The 22,867-nt window shown below is 45.1% G+C and overlaps 1 protein-coding gene across 2 annotated transcripts in view; it reads left to right on the top strand.

Moving 5' to 3' along the window:
- Window positions 1-22,867, top strand: part of LOC147258006 (voltage-dependent T-type calcium channel subunit alpha-1I-like) — a 117,970-nt gene that overhangs the window by 15,823 nt on the left and 79,280 nt on the right. Inside the window, exons 3-6 of one of the 2 annotated variants that reach the window (XM_086212310.1) lie at window positions 1,419-1,516; window positions 9,964-10,123; window positions 18,624-18,966; window positions 19,408-19,500. In XM_086212310.1, the coding sequence (XP_086068436.1) occupies window positions 1,419-1,516; window positions 9,964-10,123; window positions 18,624-18,966; window positions 19,408-19,500 (694 nt within the window). Of the gene's footprint in view, window positions 1-1,418; window positions 1,517-9,963; window positions 10,124-17,047; window positions 17,302-18,623; window positions 18,967-19,407; window positions 19,501-22,867 lie in introns of those variants that run through there. The other variant, XM_086212311.1, reaches the window with a different exon arrangement.

Consider the following 22,867-nt stretch of genomic DNA (forward strand, 5'->3'; position numbering starts at 1 on the left):
TCTCCAACACTTGATAAAACCCCTCAGGCCTCCCTCCTTCCCCCTCTCTCAATCTCGCTTTATTGCCATCGTTATATTACACTTAATCATCTCCCTGGTACGTTACTGCTCTTCTTTTCTGATCTATCTATCCTTGCTATACACTTTCCTCATCTTTTCTCATCCCTTTGCCCTTCTCTTGCTGTCTTTCAATCCATCCTCTTCCTCTGTTTCTCTATTCTCAGCCTCTCTTTCTGACATTCTTCAGGCGAATTATGCTTTCCTTGTAAAAAGTCAGTCAGAAATAGGTCAAACAGGGAAAGCGCCTCCTCTCTTTTCTCTCTGTGTCTCCATGATTCCACACCTAGTTTTACTTGGAGCATGTTTACCCTCTCCACCTCCTTCACAAGGTCCTGCTTTCATCCCTCAGCTGGTTGTTAATCTCATGCCTCTCATGCTAGTGCACGCCCACAAACCAGCAGGCTACACTTTGATGCTTTCATGGCGGATGGGATGTCGAGGTATGTATTTATCCTTGATGTCTTCCTACGTCCATATAAATGATGGAATGTCTGTTTTTTCATGCTAATGCAGACACTTGTGTACATGCATTAATGCTGCGTATTCTCATGGAACGTTCATGATACCTCACGGAATGCTGTGTGCAAATATGTGTGCATAAGCCTACCAATGTCCAGCACGAGTGAACCCCCCAACACCTGAAGTCACGTGCTGGCGGCGGACGCCAGCGCTGGAGGGGTTTGGTGTGGATGTGTAAGGAGAAGTGGCTCACATGCCAGAGGCAGGTTTCTCAGTGATGCTTCTCAAGTTGACTAAAATGGGTATAAAAGATCAGAGCCTGCAGCCCTTTGGATGTTATTGGACCAAATGGATCCCATTTGTCGGGGTTCTAAATAGGGGAAAATAGGTTCTTACGTATCTGTGAACCACGTGGTTCCACCCGGGCAAAGATCACGGTTTGTGTTTCAGTACAGCAAACAGCAGCAGCTGCAGGAGCATGAGGGCTCCCAAAAAATACATGTTTTTGATGTCAAGAGCAGCTGCAAATGTTCTGGCCCAGGATTCTGCTGGTTATCGGAGAATTATGGTGCATCACTCTTCGTAGGTGTAGGTAGGACCACCGACTGAGAAGCTGATTAATTGCATGGTTGTCACGCAGAAGGACGTAGGTGCTGACGCCCTCTGGGGACATGCAGTCTTCCACTGACCCCTGTTTCTCTGGATGACTCACACTCTGATTCGTTCATTAGCTCACAAAAGGCACAGCAGGCACCGACTGAGCTTCTGTTTTCACTTTTGAACCGGAGCAGCCGTGAATGGAGGAGTGGAGCGAATCATGACTATGATGGCACGTCGCTCAAGAGCGTCAGGATGTGTATTTGTTGTTGATGTAGTTTGTGTTTCTGTGTGTTTTCCAGGATGGTTGAATACTCGCTGGACCTGCACAACATCAACTTCACCGCCATCAGAACCGTGAGGGTCCTGCGGCCTCTTAAAGCAATTAACAGGGTGCCAAGTAAGTCCCGCAGCCACTCCGCCGGGTTGAACTGAAATCATTCAAATGTAACATACCAGCTGTGCAATGCTGACGCTGGCTGGCCGTCAACGCTGCCGCGTCATGGTGTGGTTTCCCCACCGTCAGTCGCTGTTCACACTGATGAATGAAACCAACTTCTGTACGTCGAAGAACCGAGAGCTGAAACTGAGGATGTTGATTCAGACGATTCCATCCTTCCCCCTGGCTTCCTTTCAATCCCACCAACAGATGCCTGCCAGATTAAGACGCCACGTAGCTCAGCTGCTGTCTAAAGTGTTGAACATGAGACACTCATTGAGCCAGAAATACCTCAACATGTTTATATTAGACAGAACAAGATCTAGATTACATCCATCGCTCGCTGGAGGGAGTGAGATTGGATTCTGAGCTCATGAGAGCCACGAGGTTTAGTAAACGCATTGGTGGGGAAGTTTGTTTAAGCGAAGTGAAAACAGGCGGTGTGACAGCGTGAGGCTTGTGTGTCTTCACTTGTGAGTCTGTCTTTGTCATGGAGGGAAGGTGTAGCCCTGGACACCACCACAGAGGTGGTTCGAGTTCTCTCTGTGGACCGATGTCACGGTGAGGACAGATGCATGCCAGACCAGTAACGTGGGCATCCATGTTGTTCTTCATGCTGGGCTGTCACGTTACCATTCACACGTTGTGGAATTTCAAAGAATTTCAACTCCAAAAGGTCCAGTTTAAAAACTCCAGTTTTGGCCGATCAGTTTTGCTGATGAGAGCCGGAGAGGAAGAGAGGTGCATGAACTCCGATTCAAGGCTGAATCATGGATTTGATATGTGGGGGAGAACCAAACGAGTTTCTACCTTGTGGGATGTTCCTCGGGGCTCTGCTGGTGACTGTACAAACACTACCACAACTCCAACAGCCTGAAGCTTACATAACAGCGCATTCTCATTGATTCAAATCTTTTATTCACTTGAATAAAACCTGGAATGTAAGAGAAGAGAATTTCATGCCTCAGATCTGTTGGCCTGATTTGTGTTATTTTACAATTTAAAGTCTAACACACGAAGCTTCCTGGTTCTGGTAAATCATTGTTAAACTGTAACCTTTTCTTTTCTTTTCTTGCCTTTTAACTGGAATTCTTGCTCTAATGACACCACCCACGGGTGCACGGCCAGACACAGAACTCTGCGGCTGCACTCACAAACGGCCCCTGTGTCACCGTGATGTCGTGTGGTGATCTGGTATGAATGATTCACCGGGCTGACAGGTAATTCCTCGTAGTGTCACTTGACGCAACGAATGCTGCAGTGATGACAGCACACCACTCGCCCGTTCATGGGCCTGAAACAAACGACATTATTCTCACCGCGCCGCCATGGCGACACAAAGCTGACGGCCCAATGCTTCTTCGTCTTGTTCTTTTGATTGAGTCCTCGTGTCTGGAGGGCTGCGGGGCCGAGTCTGCTTATGCATCTATGGCGTTGGACATGAAACGAAACAAATCCAATCACTGGAGTCAGATTGGGTGTCGGGGACTCTGAGCTCGAAGTGAACTTGTATGTTTTGTGGGTGTCATCCTGCCTGCAGGCATTCAGGAGTGAGGAAACAAGGACACTGAGCTGATCGGGACTCCTCATCAGCACAAAGCCGTCACTGAAGTGATGATCTGACTTCGCTGAAGTGTTGTGAAAGGCAGGATCCTGCCACTCAAAATCCACAAGTGCTGTTTAGTCTGTGTCTCTCTGATGAGAATAATCAGAGCTCGCCGCGATTTGCTTTTGTGCTTTATGGGTTTGAATTGCGCCTTGCGAGCAATGATTTTAACAAGCATTACTGAGTCAGATACGCTGCTGCTTGAAGTTAATGTTGTTTTGCTTCTTTTATAAGTATATTCGCCGAACCTCCCACTCATCATAAATCTGCAACTCAGTGTATGATATCTCAGAAACATACCGTCATTCTTATTATTCCCTGGAACTGTCTGCAGTGGGCACAGAGCAACTCTGCATCTCTAGATGTTTCAGTAGATGTTAATATGCACACAGGACACAAACATACATGATTTAAACTGTCGCTGTGCCTTGAGGCGAGGAAACGTCTCCGTAAGTCTGATTCTAGGAAAGCTTTCCTTTCGTCTCACTGACATTTTTGTGCCTCCGCAGCAGCTGCAGCAGTTAGTGATGGGACGCAGGACTCTTTGAAGGGAGCCGCACCTCCAGGAGCCGTTCAGAAGAATGGCTCGTCGTCGTCGTTCTCTATTTGTGATGCAAAGACATTTTAAAAGTTAGCCTCTGGTTTCTGCAGGATGAAAGCCACCAAATGAGCTCAGAGCTTCATTCTGCCAGAGCTGCAACTTTTCGTCTGAATGCAGCTTGATTTGCTTTTGATCAGCAGAAGTATCCTGAGTAATTAGTCGTCCAGACAGAAGAGCCACAGCTCCGCCGTGTAGGTGCACCCAGAGCCTCTGGTTCTCTGGTAAGCGGCGCTTCCAGCTGGCGTCAGGCTGATGGTCGATGCTGCGTCCTTTAGCACCCAGCCCTCAACCGTCAGAACCTCATGGTTTACTGTAAAATCCCTCTGTGTTTGAGGAACTGCGCCTGCACAAGTCTGTAACGTAGTTGGGTTAAACTTGGAACTCGGTTCTGAACAAAGGAAGAGTTGGTAGCAGTGAACCGTTCAAAAGAACCCGACCGTTTGTGAATGTAGCCTCTCTAACAGCTGGAAGCGGGCACCGTGTTCTCAGGTTTCCTGTCCCATTCGTATTAATGCAGTTTCTCTGGAGCGTCTTCAGGGAATTTATCGAGTTTGGCACAAGCCAAGATGAACTCAAAAGATTTAGTTTTTCATCTCTTCAGGTCCCTCCTACACTCATCTCTATTCCATCGCTCCTCGAAGCCCACATCCCCACTGTGTTACACTTTCCCTCCACTCTCTCCCTGGTTTCTCCTTCCATCCCTCTGTCTTTTCCTTCCTGCGTTGGGTCTCTGATGTCACGTGTAAGTCAGCCCCACAGCACCAGTCGCTTCTTACTCAGCAAGAAAAGGTTTGTTGGGTCGCCTGTTGTTTGTCAGCTTGCTTTCCGTCTGGCTGCTGACTCTGAACTCCTGAATGTGGAATATTTCAAATACACACGCAAATGAAACAGTTTTGCACGAGGAATTCCTGACATACACAGATGTTGCACTGCCCTGTGTTTGACATTGAAAGTTGCAGGACTGGTGAAAAGAGATGTGGATTCCATCTGTAGGACACCAACAAGGAGGCCTCTGCTGTTTCACTCTGAAGACTTAGTCTCTTTCTCATGAGGTACAAAGAAACATCATACCGTGAAAAACTGTACACTGCTACCATTCCGTCTCAAAGCAAAGCTTTACATTTCAAACTTTCACGCCATCCCTGATGGCTGGCAGTGTTTTCTGCATGAAGGACCTCATTTGCCGCTGAATGGCTTGTTTGCCGGGCGCTCTGCTGGGAGGAGGCAGCCACGATTCCCGTCTCAGTCAGGTTTGAAGCTGTAATCTGGCATTTGTATGAGCACAGGTGCCTTTTTATCAACTAAGCTTCCTAGACAGTACAAATGTGCCATATTAATATTTGCCGTAGCCCCCGTAACGGCCACCGGTGGAGCGATGATAGGCTTGAAGCGATGGATGTGATGCAGGGAAGTCACACACTTACTGTGATATAACCACAATAAAACACAGATAATCTCATACTGGGTTGATCTGTTCTGTGAGATTTCTTCAGAAACATTTTAATAATAATAATGATACTTTTGGTTTGAGGCAGGGAAGAGAGAGGAAATGGAGCAGGTGAGAAAAGAAGAAAAATGACGATAGGAAGAGGGGATTATCCAGATCCATAAAGGATAGGCAAAGATGGACGAGAGGAAGAGAGGGATGAGGCGGGGGGACTGAGATGAGAAGGCTATTAGGATGATAGATGGAGCCGAGGAGACAAGTGCAAGAGACGGAGGGAGTCGTGGGATGAACAGAGGTAAAAATGAGTGAGGGATTGGGAGGACTGGGACCGAAGAGGAAGATGAGATGAGGAAAGGAAGATGAAAGATACGAGACAAGAAATAACGAGATGCAAGCAGCGGCAGCCAGTCATTGTTGAAAGTTTTTCATTGCCGAGTGAAATGGAGGTATTGTTGTTCTTTCAGGAACAACTTTCATGATAAAACTTCCTGCAGATTGAGGAGCGTCAAAGCAAAATACACACTTGAAGCTCGCACCCCCGCAATAGTGCAGTAGTTTCTGTGTACAAAAACTTTAGTCTTTAAAAAAAAAAAGTAAGAAATTGAAAAATCTTCTGTCAGACTTCTTTGTGGTAATCAAATCCTTGTTTAGCTACAGAGACTACAGATGTTCAACAGGTTTTATTTGTACGGCGCCAAATCACGACGAAAGTTCCCTCCTGACTCTTTCCAAGTAGAGCAGGTGCAGCGCCTCCCTCCTTCAATGAACCTCCACCCAACAATCCTCCATCAGCAGCACATCCTGCCAGAGCCAAACGGGGGGGCAGCAACGCCGAGTGCCCCTCCCACTTCTCTTTGAGTGGTTTTGTTGTGGTAGTTGGGAGGAGAGGAGGGCTGTGCAGGTTTAGCGGTAGGAGGGGCTTGTCTACATGGGGGGGGCACTGATTGTGATTCTGATGGTTCTGCCCCAGAGCAACGCGTGTCTTCTCCCACAGGGCTTGAGACAGGTGAGGCTGGACAGATGTGGCTACTGGCCTTGCTTCTGAAAACCCTGGCTTGAACCTGGAGCTAGCAAGCTAACCCACCAATGCCGCTCCGTGATCCTGGACCCTGTTCTGCCTCTCGTGTCATCAGTGAATTGTTGCGCTGTGTTCCACTGGATGACTCTGTGGACACTCTGCTTTGTTCCTCCTTTATTTTGAGTCTCTCCAGTGTTGACTCCCGCACATTTTCTTGGTTTGCTTGGCTGGTTGTGCAAAACCCTGTGTTTGATTCAATTTGGTAGTAATATAGGATGTGGGTTGAGGAACAATAGATCTGATTTTGGAGCTGATCCACACCTGGTGGGGGACGTCTGCGCAAATGGTCACTTGCCCCCCGGTATCCCCGGTTCCGCACCATTTCCTGCTCCAGACTTTGTATTTGGGTCATTTTCTTGTGCTCCATTACCCTTAAAACATAACAAATCCTGCCTGTTTTCACTGTTTACATTTACATCCGGTCATTTTTCCCAGGTGGACAGTCTCGCATGATCTGTTTGGACGACCGGGGCAATAAAAAGGTTATTTCCTATATCGCCAGCCCCAGAACGAAAAGGTCAGTTTCCAACAGAATCCACTGTGCCGTGTGCCAGCACCAGCTGCCAAAAGCAAGTTATTCCCCTCCTCTTTATTTGCTGGATGAATAAAGAAGCAATTCCCTCCTTTATTACAGACAATTTAGCACAGAGCTCATCTCGGGGTAATTCGATCTTCATGCTGCTGGAGAGACACAAACATATTCACAGCACACACACACACACACACACACACACACACACACGTGCAGGCATATATGTAAAATATGCATGAGTGAACATACGTATTCGAGCTAAACAAACACTGGTACATGTTAGACACCAAGCATGTGTGTGCACACACACATAGTGGAGGGTGTGTGTGTGTGTGTGTGTGTGTGTGTGTGTGTGTGTGTGTGTGTGTGTGTGTGTGTGTGTGTGTGTGAAGAGTCAGTTAATGGGACACTAATGGAAATGATCCATGTTGGGGTCCCACTGGTCACTGCTTAGAAGACTGGACCTATTTACTACATTACCCATAATCCCCCCTGGGAGACAGCACTTACGCAGCTAAGGTAACGCTCATCAGTGTCCCTTCTCTCCTCCAAAGCTCTTCATCCATTTGTTTTCCCTCTCACTTCTCATCCATTTTGCTCATTTCGTCTTCCCGTCTGCTCCTGCATCTGCAGATGCTCCCACGCGCAGCTGTAAATTATTAAGGCTGATCAGAATCATCTCTCTGCTTGTTGCTGTACGCTTTTATTCCAATATGACCGCTGAGACGGAGCATATTTGAATGTTTGTATCTTTTGGTCACACTTGACCTAAAAGCACCCCCACAATGCTCATTTATTGTGTCACTCCGGTTGTGTTTTCGTCTGTTATGCCGCCTACTTTCAGGCAGTTTGGTTACAGGTTGTTCTTCTCTCAGGAAACCAACTTAGATTCATTTGAATGTCCACTGGGAGAGGACAGGCAGGCAGATCCACACAGCCGTTGAATATTTCAACTTTTCTTTCCATCATGCATCTTTTTTTACTTGATTCCTGTCTTTGGTAAACTTGTTTCCTTCTGTTCATTGACCAGAAATATCAAACCACGCCAAGGTGAATTGCTGCCCTCTGCTGGTTGCTCTCAACTCTCCATTTACAAGTTACGTCCATGCGTGGGGTCAAGGGTCAAGGGAAAAGAGCGTGGTTTATTGCATGATGCTGTTACACTGGCTAAACAAGATCAAAATGACCTAACACTTTTACATCACACTTGGTTCCATCAGCTCAATACGATGCATTTTGAAGTATTGCTTTTGAAAACGTTGGACGTGATGAAAGTTTTTACACGTCTTTTTGAGTAGATGCCCCAAGTCGACCAATGGAAATTCCAGTTTTGAGATAAATTCTGGTAGCGAATCTGTAACTCTTGAGCCTGAACAGCTGATTCTGCCGCCGCCGTTACTCCCAAACTTTGTCTCTGGACGGCAGCAACATGATCCACAGCTCGTCTGCCTGACGCTGATTTCTCAAGACCTCTCTCCATTTTTCATGATGGATGACTCTTCGTCTACCCTGCTGCGTAACGCTGCCTATGGCGCCATCTTCTGACGGTATTATGCGGCCCATTTTATTCCAGACCAGTTGAAGGAAACACACCTCAGGCTCATATCCTTTTTTTATGACATGTTTGCCTCAGATTTATTTGACAGTTAAATGGAAAGGCCACTGCAGTGTCTAGCATGATATTACAGGAGCCGCTTCTCACTTACAACAGACTTAATCATTGTTAGGAAGCAATCATCTGTGCGTGACACCTGGCAGTGACACTTCCAGGGCCATTCCAGCTCATTTGGTGGAGTTCAACGAAGCTGTTTTCTTCTTGCACTCATGTTAAGAACAAACATGGAATGATAGCATGCGAGCAGAGATGCTCCCTGCTACTAGCGTTGGCTGGCAGTGAGAAGCTTAGAGGTTTAGTACCCTGGAATCATCAAATATGAATATCAAGCTGGACGTACAGTACATCCTCGCGCTGGTCATGCTGACCTCTGTGTGTGATTGTGTGGAAAAGCTGGTCAAAGTTCTTTTCCTCAACAGAAGTAAAATCTCAGCCTTCAGGCAGCATTTGATATCCATGCGAGTTGTGCACTGCCTGCTTCCTGCTGTGCCTCAGGATATTTTTCTCAAGGAAATACAGAGCAGGAAGTCTCATCTATTGCTAACGGCTTGATTCTGTATTGTTGGAGCAGAAGATTAAAAACGTTGATGTGTCACATATTTGATTTTTCAAATATGAATTAGTGGAACACTCAGGGATGTTTCCAGCTTCGTCCCTCTGACTCAACATCGAAAATAATGAAGTTATTTGGACCCCGGCGCTGCTGGGAGAGGCCCGCCTGCTAGCCCACTTACCCCCTGATTAGTCAGCTAAAACTTTATCAATCCTCGATCTGTTTTCCAGATAGAATTTAATCCCTGCTTGAGTTTCCTCATTGAGATCAGAGCCAAATGTAATGGGCCATGGTCTCACAATTAGTGTGGGGATTAGAGATTGATCAGCTAATTATGATGATACGATGGTTGATAGGGAAATGTCAGCAACATGCCTTGAATTTCTGAATCCCAGCATGAGAGGGAGGGATGAGGAAGAGAGACAATGAAGATGGATGGTAGCGATGGGCTGAAAGCACCAGGCGTTTTGCATCTTTATGATGATTTCAGGCTAACAGAGAAACGCTCTGCAGTCTGCACGTCGCAGTGTCGCGACCTCCTCTGCGCTGCTACTAGGCTGTAGCAAAGTTGCGCTTGAGTTAGCTTGATCCAGGTCGCTCAGGTTTAGCTGCCTGCTGCTGCTTCTTCTACATTGATTCAGTTCAGGTTAGAATGAATGAGGGTGTGTGGCTGGGCTAATGCTAGGCTAATGCTAGGCTAATTCGAAGCTGCGGGTGAGCATGTAGAGCTCAAAAACAAAACAAAAAAAATCAACATTCTTAAAGGGATAATTCACTCAAAAATGAGAAGTTTTTGTCGATTTACTGTAGTCTCAGCGTCACGGAGCGCCAGGCTACAGTGAGGCTACAAACATGGTGGCAGTGAAGTTTTTCACAACAACTGAGCGATGCCGAGTCTTCAGGAAACAAAGTCTCAGTTGTTGTCTATCATGTTTTGAGTCCGAAACATCAAGCTTGACGCATTTTGTCTTTCCAGGCATGCGCATCCTTGTGAACCTGCTGCTGGACACTCTCCCCATGCTGGGAAACGTCCTCCTCCTCTGCTTCTTCGTCTTCTTCATCTTTGGCATCATCGGTGTCCAGCTGTGGGCGGGGCTACTGAGGAACCGCTGTTACCCGGAGGAGAACTTCACACTGTGAGTCGACGCCCTGCAGTGCGTTTGCATCCATGCGATGGTGATTGTTGGTTATGTTAGTCTGTAGCTGAGTTGTGGGAGGTGAACATGTACACGTATGTACACGTGTGTATGCATGTACACGTCTCGGGGAGTGATGTTCAGTGGAGCTTTTAGATAAACGTGTTGAGTCTGTCACATCTCCTTTCATTAACTTGGCCTCCTCAATGTGACTCGCAAAGATTAATTTCTTCATCCACTCAGTTTCCTGATATTAGCAGAGGGAGATGAAGGCTCTTGCTCACCCTCTCTCTCTCTCTCTCTCTCTAAAGTGCTAATATAATGAGCCTGATTGCAACTTAAACTTGCACAGGCGAAGACCCTATTGAAATTGTTATCTCTTAATCTTCCCTGCCACTTAATTAAAAACACACACTCTATCAACTCACCTCAACCTCCACATCTCTTTCACCCATCCACACACACACATGCGCACACACACACACACCTACAGTGTATGCACGGACACTCTTTGCTACATTCACTAATATTATTAAACAACTGATGTGATGAACTGTCCACGATTAATTGAGGGAATCGAGTCTTTGCTAATAACAATGACCGACGTTGTAGCAGCTTGAAGGGCGGAAGTTGTTCACCATAATCCCGTCAAAAGAAAAGTCAGTCAGACGGAGTTCCCGTCTGTCATTGTTTTTGTCTCGGTTACAGTGACGTCATCTTTTCATTCAGTTACTGGCATGAGTGATTAGTAATTGGGCTTTTCAGGGTAAGCAGTACACGAGCCCCTTACCTGTGTAACACACACACACACACACACACACACAGATGTCCCCCACCAACACACACACACCCCTCACTGAATGCCCCCCAGCGGGGCTTCTGGGGTTGTGGAAAAGGTCTAAGCTTTAGAATGCTAATTATGTGAACCAGGTATTCTTTTTGTGCACCTCTAACCTTCACAGTCTGACAGCTGAATGCACGTCACCTTTTCACCATCACCTCTGCTGCACACCTCTATTTATCATATATCCGATTATACTACATTGGTGACAGTACTGGTGACAGTATTGCAGTATTTCCAAGACAAATGTTCAGTATATCAGTGACTGTGGGCCTACAGGGCCTAAACTCATTCGTCCACGTAGCGGCAGCATCAGGAGAGTTGAAGTACCGCGTCATTGGACGCCGGCGAGCCGACTTGTGTCTTTCTCTTGACTGGAGCAGGGAATAATTCACTTGTGATCCCAAGACAACTGCGCTGAAACAAAGCTGCAAATCTGCAAAAGAACTTGAAGGATTCATCACATTTACTCCATGCAGTAAAAACAGCATCTCAACCTGTTGAGTTTAGAATGAATGAAAAACTGTTTTGTTTAATAAAATCAAATCAATTAAAAACCAACAGGTGTTTTGGGGAAATTTGCTCCAGTCCATCTGAGCTGGTTCGTGTTTGCTTAACAGCAGCTGGCAGACTGTCAGATCACATTTACTACATTGATATGAAGTCGCTTCTAGACAGAAATCGCAATGACAGTATTTCACCTTTACATTTTTTTTTTCTCAAAGAAAAACATTTAGATGCCAGTCAAACGGGGAAAAAAAGGGCGTTTTAATTTCAGTTGGACTTAGAAGTCATGAATTCTAAACAATGCTTCCTGGGGGCACCAACATAAAAATCAGATTTATGGGGTCTAATTGGTCCGGCTTGTTGCGAAGTATCCGTGGTGAATCCAACGCCAGCGTGAAAACACAAAGCTCTGACAATAACCGAGGTTCTGTTGGTGAGGGAGAGTCGGGGGAGACCACATCCTTGTCCAAGCGTTTGATTAGCTTGGTTTGTCTGCTTGGAGGCGCGGGCCGGACGGCGGGTCACGTTGATGAGCCCAGAGAGAGGATAATGATCACACAAGAGACTTTGGGGTAGGCCATCACCATGGTAACCAACTCTGGGATGAGATGGGAGTAGATGTTATTGAGGGGGGTGGCCCCGACCACCTGAGTTCATTTCACTAAGGCAGTCCAGCGTTGCTCAAACACGCACGCCAGACGATTTGTTTCAGCAACAGCAAACTGTTGTAAATCAGTGGATGGGGGAGGAAATAAAACACAGCTTTGTGTGCTGCTGCTGCCGGGCGTCCAGCACCTCCTCAGGTGTGAAATGACTGCTGCCTGTCCCACAACGTCTGCAGGCAATCGCCTCAGAACGCAGAGACAGCCAGTGGATGGCCGGTCAGATAATGAGCTGGGCTGTGATATCTGCTGTCGCTGGATGTTGGCTCATTCATGCAGGGAGGGGAGGATTTGTGGAAAAAGCAAAAATGCTGTGACAGAGTAATATACTGCAAAAGCCTGGACGGGACACTGAAAATGGAGCAGTAATACCACAATCAGAAGGTATTTATATTCAGCAGTTATGATAAAATGGGCGTCTGCTCATGGCCCAGAGGCCTACAGAGAGTAAGACCATCCTGGGGGAAAAAATGCAATGCCTTCCACCCCGATTGCATCTACTCCCATCTCATCTCTAGTTGACATAATCTACTACTTCAATTACCTCATCATGCTACGATGCACTGTACCCTGAAATGGTTTCAGGAAGTATTGACAAGGAGTAGTGCTACGATAACAGCCAGGAGGAATCCTGCTTTACCAAGTGCCAGACCTTGGTGATCGGTTTGCTCCTCTGCAGTTCTCGGGGCCCAGTGGAGGGCGGGGCTTGGAGCCAGCAGGATGGCGAGACGGGAGGCCTGCTTTTTACCAGTTTTCTGATGAGGCTTAAGGACCGCTGAGGCCTGCCGATGGGTGGGCCGTGAGGCCGGCTACTGTAGGGGTTTGAAGCCTGCTCGTGCCTGTTTGATGATCAAATCTGTTAAAACACTTGTGATGTAAACAGCAGAACACTGTTGAGTCAGCAAAGGACTGGAGTTCTGCTCTAGAAGTACTGATCCTCGTTTTTTTAACGTAATCTGTCAAGAAACAAATGAGCCATTAATACTGGGCTACAGGATTACATTCTGTTCATGTTACAGGACCTTTAATTTTATCTTTATATCAAATCGTTTCGCTCAGGACTTTGGTTTCTCTGCCTGCATGAGCCAATGAAATAAAAAAAACAAAGAAAAAAACAATACGTCTGGAAAAAAAGCTTCACCGTAACTCAACGGATGTAAAAAGACTGCAGATTTCCGCAGGTCACTGAGCTTGATAATGGCTTCCATTCAGCAGAACACAATGCAGGGAGACTGAGTCAGTGAAGAGAGTACAAAGAGCCTGACAAAGACATAGACTGAGCCAGAGACAGGGTAGCGCTCACAATGGCGCTTTCATCAAGTATCCTCAAACACCAGGTCAGGTGTAATTGCTAGCACCCATCTGCATTCATCAGTATCTCTTTGTCCGGTCTGCCCTTTAAATAGCAACCGACTCTTGAGCTGAACTGAGATCACGCAGACCTTTGGGTTTCTGTGTCTTTCCTTTTGTTATGGCAACACGTTGCCACATGTGTTCTGTGGTTTCCTGTCACAGTGACCATGACCTCTGGGGCCCTATTTCGAGCGTGGCGCAAGCTGGTACTCGGTCAAGCACAAACTTCATTGGTAGTTTCAAGCCGGCGCCAAAGATGTTTTCATGCTAAGCCTCCTCACCCGCGAACTAGCAAAGGAAGTCGTGTTCCTCCTGCGCTGACAGGTGCTTAAGTTTGACAAAGAGGCTGGTCTTTGGTCAATGGCGTCAGGTGTGACGAGCGCATCAGTCAGATGAGGGGATGCGCAGGATGGCAATGGGATTCGATTGATGCCTGACAACACAGAAACATTTGCTGCCACCTCCTCCCAGACCTGCTCCACTTCCTCCCAGACCTTCTTCACCTCCTCCTAGACCTGCTCCACCTCCTCCCAGACCTGTTCAATCTCCTCCCAGACCTTCTTCACCTACTCCCTAACCTGCCCCACCTCCTCCCAGACCTTCTTCACCTCCTCCAAGACCCGCCCCACCTCCTCCCAGACCTTCTTCACCTCCTCCCAGACCTGCTCCACCTCCTCCCTAACCTGCCCCACCTCCTCCCAGACCTGCTCCACCTCCTCCCAGACCTGCTCCACCTCCTCCCAGACCTTCTTCACCTTCTCCCTAACCTGCCCCACCTCCTCTAAGACCTGCTCCACCTCCTCCCAGACCTTCTTCACCTCCTCCCTTCTTCACCTCCTCCTTGACCTATGACTGTCAAAATCATTCAGTCCACTCATGTGTCCCAGTGGACCATTGTGAGGAATTTGAAAAAGGTCCCTCAAGGCGTTCCTGAGATATGGTGTTCCTGGGACTGATGGATTGATGCAGGACAGAAAATATAATGCTGGTGGCGTTGAAGCATAAAAATGAAGGAGCTACTATGTCAGGGCCACAACTCCATGACCACTGGATCAATACATCATGGCCACTACCTTATGAATCCATACCCAGCGGGTCAACTCATCATATACCCAGTCTGCAATAAATGCAAATGAGGCAAACAGAGGTGTTTGAGAGCGTATATGGAAATGGAGCTGGTCGATAAACACGGATGTGAAATCGAACGCCATTTAGTTAACAAACAGCCCTCCAGCATCTGATTCTCTCAGGTCAGTGTGATGACATCACACCATGACCGTTTACAGATGTGTAGTTGAGATTTTTTTTTTTTAATGTCACAGACAGGAGTTTTCTAGCTGAAGAGTACTGCATACTTAATTAATACTGTAGTAATCGCAGCTGACAACCTGCTGAGGGATGGGATCTCATCACAAGACGGTCTGTTGTCGACTCATTTTTGGCTTCTAGTGTATCTTTTCTTTTGCTGCGTCTGCTTTTGTTTGTTTATTTCTTGGCTTCTTTCCTAATATCTCTTTTCTGCTTTATTACCTCCCTCTATTTATTCCCTCATTGCTCCCCCGCAGGTTTGCTCCTCTCCCATATTTCCTTTCTGATGGCATTTTGGTTTAGAGTGTTTATTTTTGTACAGTTCCCTCAGTAGGTCACATCTTCCTGACATCATTTCGTGCTCCCTCTCTCTTTTTCTGTGGAGTGTTGGGACATATATCACAATATCACATCGTCATTATGTCTTATTATATGGTAATTTTTACAGATTAGTAAGGTCCAACAAACAGCAGGAAACGATTGTGGCTCTGGTTTATTTGTGATCACGGCTGCAATAAAAAGATTGGAAATGTGAAACCTGCCGTTGCTAAACGCTGGTTTACACCGTAAAGTCTGACGTTTGTTAGTATGGAGCTCCTTTTACATCTTTATTGTAAAACTACACTAAATTTTTGCAACTTAAAACTGCCAAATTGCTGACAATGCAATAAAAAATATGTATTATTGCAAGAAAAATAAATCTGTGATTAAAAATCTTTTAATTCTGCTTCAGAACTTTTTTCTTCAGAATCTGAAACTTTTCCCTGCAAGTCCATAAGTGAGCCTCTCGGGCTCGGCTCTGAACGATGGAACGCTCGTCTGTATTGGCCAGTCTTGAGCAGTGCTGTCGCTTCGACTGGGACTAGCCAACAGATTCCTGCCCATGAGACCCACAAAGCTTTTGTATTAACTTTTTGATTTTGTTACTGTGGTTTATATAACATGTAACCAACCGTGTCAGCTCGGGGAGATCTTATATACCAGACAGGTTCAAGATTCATCACACTTGATGAACAGCACACCAAGAAGTCAACCCTCCCATCTCATTCAGAAAAACAGCCGCCTCAAATCTGTGTCAGTCTGCATCTGCAAGGCTCCTTTGCTGTATCCAACTTGTATTAAATTACATTTTCCTCAGAATCACCTTCCAAAATATATACCGTTTGCAACAACTTCCGGTCTTCAGATATGGGGGGTATCAGATAAAAATTCAGATGCAGATAATGATGTCTCTGCACCAACAATACGGATGTCATCTCATTATGTCTTTGGTAAAAAAGCCCCACACATCCAAAAGGGATGTGTAAGGGGATTCTACGTGGTTCGAGGCAGAGAGACAGTGACAAAGTGTCAGTAATTATCGAGGGATTTAGAAACATCACTAAAAAAGAATGAAGGCTGGAGTGTTTTGTGCAGCTTCACTTCCTCCATTAAACATTCAGCAAACTCATTTTAAAACAACAACCAGCAAACCTCTGGTGTGAATACGAATGGGCCTGTGTGGTGGAAAATAAGTTTGTATTCTGCACTTCTACTCCAAAAAAAGTATCCTGCAAATCAGCGACACAAACAAAACATAACCTGCTATTTTCAATTGAGATGGTGTTTTGTTGGTTTTGTTTTCAGATAAATTAAGTTTGGTCACATTTGTGGAAGTTGCATACACAGCAAGTTCCATCACCTGAATTTTTAAAATATATTTTCTGGAAGAGAGAAAAAAAGAAATATCTATAAAATATTAAAAAAAGAAGCTGCAATATATATATAAGTGGTTTACTGCTCAGTCAATATAGTTCCTTAATTGACTGATAAGACACACGTGGGAAGTTCTGGTTATTCTTAACTGAGGAACGAGTCCTAAAACCAAGAAAGTGATTAGCATTTGAAAATGTCCGGCTCCCTCACCTCCAAGTCAAAGGGCTCTTTAAAGTTTATTTCTACAGCATGAAATATATCAGTCAATATGGCACTGAAGGATTTTAAAACCTTTCAAGTGTCTTAAAAACAGTGTTTGCTAATAAGTGGCTAAACGAGGCCATTGATGCCATTACGTTTGAAAATGACCTCTGATACAAAAATGTGTTTTTCTCAGCTTTTTTCGGAGGCTTTGCGCTTTTTTTCTGAACTTTTTCTCTTTCATAATCAGGGGATCTTGATGAATGAAAAATGTTCAGAAACGCCACAGAGGGAAACAGTTAAACATCATCATGCTGAAAACAGAAGATAGTTGGAGTGATGCTGATGTCCTGGTGTCCGCTTGTAGCGTAACGTTAGCTTTGTAATGCTAACGATGCATTTACACTTAAAAAACACAAATGCTTGCGCAAATGATCTCATCAAACGAAACATGCACGTCTCATCAACTCTCGTTGGCCTCACAGTTGATTTGCTGCAAAGAAATCCAGTATAAAAATCCCCTAGACTTTTGATCGATAGAAGAAGCCATTGTGAGCTGACTTCTGGGTTGGGCTACAAAAATAGCTCATCCCTGTGATACTCTACTACAGGTGCCAGACAAAAGCTCCCGAGAGTCGACTCTCTGCTTGATGTATCTGCATCTCTCCATCACTGCCTCACTTCTCACTCTGCCTGTGGTGTTACCGCTTCAATTTTACCATAACAAACATATCGTCTCTCCTCTGTCTTTCTCCCTCGCTGTAATTCATCCGGTAGCCTCTCTGCCTCTGATCATTATATTTTCTGCTTTCAGCTCAATTCCCACCCCACACAAATGTTGGAAATAGACACAAAGGTCAAGTTTTCTCTGTCTAACATCTCCATCAGACACAAGCACACAGACATGCTCACAAGCTATTCTCTTGTCTCTGTACTGTATATCTGTATATAATTGTGGGGGTGGATAGAATTGGACAGATATGGTGGTTGTTTTGTTTTTTTTTTGTCTTTTAATGCGCCAGCGAACAGCGGCGGTTGACAGGACTCCAGTTCTGCTCTTCGCTAGTCAGGCTTGAAATTGATTTACAGATTTTACAGATTACTCATCAGGCAGAGTTTACAGCCAGGCTTGAGTTGCAGTATATCATAGATGTTGAAAAAGGGCGAAAAAAGAATGTAAGGGTTCAAATGGTGTTGAAGGGATGAGGTGTTTTTGTTGGCAAGCCTCGGGGTTTGATGCGTCCCCTCACCCAGTGGGTTTGTTACAGTGCAGAAAACAAACCAGGTGGTGAATGGCAGTTTTGTTGAGGAAGATCATCTTCACGAGTGAACAAGACTTTTATTATTTTTGAAGGGTAAAAAAAAAAAAAAGAATCACCAGAAATTTGAAGCTAACGTTTAGCTACAATCTACACCACAGATGAATGACAAACTTCACGCTTGTTTTGTTTTCACTGTGTTAGTGATAGATTTTTTGACGTGTGGTATTTTGCTGACATATTTTTTTGTCAGAGATGAAATGTTAAAGTAGCTTAAGCTAGTGTGAGTGCATGTAACCACAAACTTACTGACGCAGAGACGGGGGGAGCAGACGTTCAGCGATGCTAACGTGCTAATGTGCGGGTATTAGAGTTCATTCCTGTTCTATTTCTCAGCTTGTTGTTTCTCAAATTCAGACACAACACAACATTACTTGAATGATATTTTAGGGCAAATTGGAGGAATTTTACATCAGATCATTAATGTTATTTCTTAGACCTGCTTTAATATGGATTTTTTTTTTTTGCAGTTTTTCTTTCTTTCTGTTTTGTCGCACTTGATTAAAATAAAGGACATGTCGCTCACCGTTTTTAAATGAAACAGAATGAGCAATGCAAGTTGTTTTAGTTTCATTACATGTTGTATTCATCACCCTCTCCCTCTACTCCTCCAGCACCTCAGGTCTCAGTCTGCCTCATCCCTACTACAAGGTAGATGAGGATGATGAGCGGCCCTTCATCTGCTCGCTGCCGGTTGACAACGGCATCATGTCCTGCTCAGATGTCCCGGCTCGCCGCGAGGGAGGCAGGACGTGCTGCCTGGACAAAGACGATGCCTTGTACCGCCAGTCGCTGGGCCTGAGCCCTGAGCCTCTAGCCAATGGCAGCATCAGTGTAGCGGGTCTGTGTGTCAACTGGAACCAGTACTACACCAGGTGTCACACTGGATCCTCCAACCCCCACAAAGGAGCCATCAACTTCGACAACATCGCCTATGCTTGGATTGTCATCTTCCAGGTCGGAATTTTGATTAAACCTGGCAACATGTAGCTTGAAATTTTCAAAATTGACAACAATGGCCAAACCATGACAGCCAATCAAGCGGCAGTAATGTTGTGACTCAGTCCAGTGCAGATTTATATCACTCATATACATTTATTGTTCTATCTCTTGTTCTGTTTTCCAGTGCATTTATTGTACTTTATGCTGCCCTCACACATGAAATATGAGGCACGTGTCTTATATATATATAGATAGATAGATATATAGATAAAGATATAGATATATAGATACTGTTAAATTTTTTTGTTCATTCACAGTATTTGATCTCTGTTTGTATGGGGAGGCATGAAACTGGAAAAAACAGAAGCCTGAAGTTGTAACCTCTATCATAACTGTCAAATCAAAGTGGTGGGTGGATTTACAGATGCTGGTTGGTGACTGTGTTTCCACCGGCAGGTGATCACTCTGGAAGGCTGGGTGGAGATCATGTACTACGTGATGGATGCTCATTCCTTCTACAACTTCATCTACTTCATCCTTCTAATTATTGTAAGTCCAAAAAAAATGGCCACAAACGTTTACAGGATGCTAGTTTATACGTCCAATTTAAAATGATTTCCGGTCGACTGCTTGTGTTGGATTTCACCACAAACCTGTTGAATGTAACTGCTACAGCCGATTACAGCAACCATCACTTTGCTGGCGTTAGGAGTCGCTGACAGTCCCACTTCCGACCTTTGACCCTTCAGCACTGAGATTTACTGAAGCAGCAGCAGCCGGCGCGCAAGAGTTGGTATGGATTAGTGGAATGGTTGAAGGACTCGAGCCACAGACACCGAGATTTGTTGCTTTATTGGTTAAAAACACAAAACCACAACATATCGCTGATACAACTTGCACACAGCAACACCGACTGATACACACTCACTGACACACACGTGCAGTGAGGTGGCGGCGAGGCAGCTAATATACTTTTAGATTCTCTCTTTTTGTTGCCAAGCTACAGCATAGCAGCATACCCATGCATACACAAACACTGACGCACACTCACCTCACACCCGCAAACCCACGCATGTACACACACTTGCTCGCATACCCATGCATGCGCGCCCAAACGCACTCATGCACACAAACATACACACACACAAGCATACACATGTACAGAAACACACACATGCATACGCATGTACACAAACACACACCAGCATACACATGGACACAAACACAAACCAGCATACACATGGACACAAACACACACAAGCATACACATGGACACAAACACACACAAGCATACACATGGACACAAACACAAACCAGCATACACATGTACACAAACACAAACCAGCATACACATGGACACAAACACACACCAGCATACACATGGACACAAACACACACCAGCATACACATGGACACAAACACACACCAGCATACACATGGACACAAACACACACAAGCATACACATGGACACAAACACAAACCAGCATACACATGGACACAAACACACATCAGCATACACATGGACACAAACACACAAGCATACACATGTACACAAACACAAACCAGCATACACATGGACACAAACACACACCAGCATACACATGGACACAAACACACACAAGCATACACATGGACACAAACACAAACCAGCATACACATGGACACAAACACACATCAGCATACACATGGACACAAACACACAAGCATACACATGTACACAAACACAAACCAGCATACACATGGACACAAACACACACAAGCATACACATGGACACAAACACACACCAGCATACACATGGACACAAACACACACAAGCATACACATGGACACAAACACACACAAGCATACACATGGACACAAACACAAACCAGCATACACATGTACACAAACACACACAAGCATACACATGGACACAAATACACACCAGCATACACATGGACACAAACACACAAGCATACACATGGACACAAACACAAACCAGCATACACATGTACACAAACACACACAAGCATACACATGGACACAAACACACACCAGCATACACATGTACACAAACACAAACCAGCATACACATGGACACAAACACACACAAGCATACACATGGACACAAACACACAAGCATACACATGTACACAAACACACACCAGCATACACATGTACACAAACACACACAAGCATACACATGGACACAAACACACAAGCATACACATGGACACAAGCACACACCAGCATACACATGGACACAAACACACACCAGCATACACATGTACACAAACACAAACCAGCATACACATGGACACAAACACAAACCAGCATACACATGGACACAAACACACACAAGCATACACATGGACACAAACACACACAAGCATACACATGGACACAAACACACAAGCATACACATGTACACAAACACACACCAGCATACACATGGACACAAACACACACAAGCATACACATGGACACAAACACACAAGCATACACATGTACACAAACACACACCAGCATACACATGGACACAAACACAAACCAGCATACACATGGACACAAACACAAACCAGCATACACATGGACACAAACACACACAAGCATACACATGGACACAAACACACACAAGCATACACATGTACACAAACACACACCAGCATACACATAGACACAAACACAAACCAGCATACACATGGACACAAACACACACAAGCATACACATGGACACAAACACACACAAGCATACACATGTACACAAACACACACCAGCATACACATGGACACAAACACACACCAGCATACACATGGACACAAACACAAACCAGCATACACATGGACACAAACACACACCAGCATACACATGTACACAAACACACAAGCATACACATGTACACAAACACAAACCAGCATACACATGGACACAAACACAAACCAGCATACACATGTACACAAACACACACCAGCATACACATGTACACAAACACACACAAGCATACACATGTACACAAACACACCAGCATACACATGTACACAAACGCAAACCAGCATACACATGGACACAAACACAAACCAGCATACACATGGACACAAACACACACCAGCATACACATGTACACAAACACACACCAGCATACACATGTACACAAACACACACCAGCATACACATGGACACAAACACAAACCAGCATACACATGTACACAAACACACAAGCATACACATGTACACAAACACAAACCAGCATACACATAGACACAAACACACAAGCATACACATGGACACAAACACAAACCAGCATACACATGTACACAAACACAAACCAGCATAGACATGTACACAAACACACACAAGCATACACATGAACACAAACACAAACCAGCATACACATGTACACAAACACAAACCAGCATACACATGTACACAAACACACAAGCATACACATGTACACAAACACAAACCAGCATACACATGGACACAAACACACATCAGCATACACATGTACACAAACACACACAAGCATACACATGTACACAAACACAAACCAGCATACACATGGACACAAACACACACCAGCATACACATGGACACAAACACACACCAGCATACACATGGACACAAACACACACAAGCATACACATGGACACAAACACACAAGCATACACATGTACACAAACACACAAGCATACACATGTACACAAACACACAAGCATACACATGGATTCCCTGAAGATGAACCCTTCTGTTCTGATAAAACCCTTCAAATTTTAAACTTTGTGCGCTTGCGTGTGTGTACTGTATGTGTGCACGCATGTGTGTGGGTGCACGTGCCATGATAGCGTTTGAGTGACTGTGAGCGAGCCTGTTGATGCCTCCGTCAGGCGGCGTGTGCGAGTGTGTTATCGTAATGGGGTGTGACTGCCTGTCGCGG

This window comes from Aulostomus chinensis, chromosome 8, assembly GCF_037954235.1.
Source record: "Aulostomus chinensis isolate RoL2024-O1b breed Wild chromosome 8, RoL_Achi_v1.0, whole genome shotgun sequence".
Lineage (NCBI taxonomy): Eukaryota > Metazoa > Chordata > Actinopteri > Syngnathiformes > Aulostomidae > Aulostomus > Aulostomus chinensis.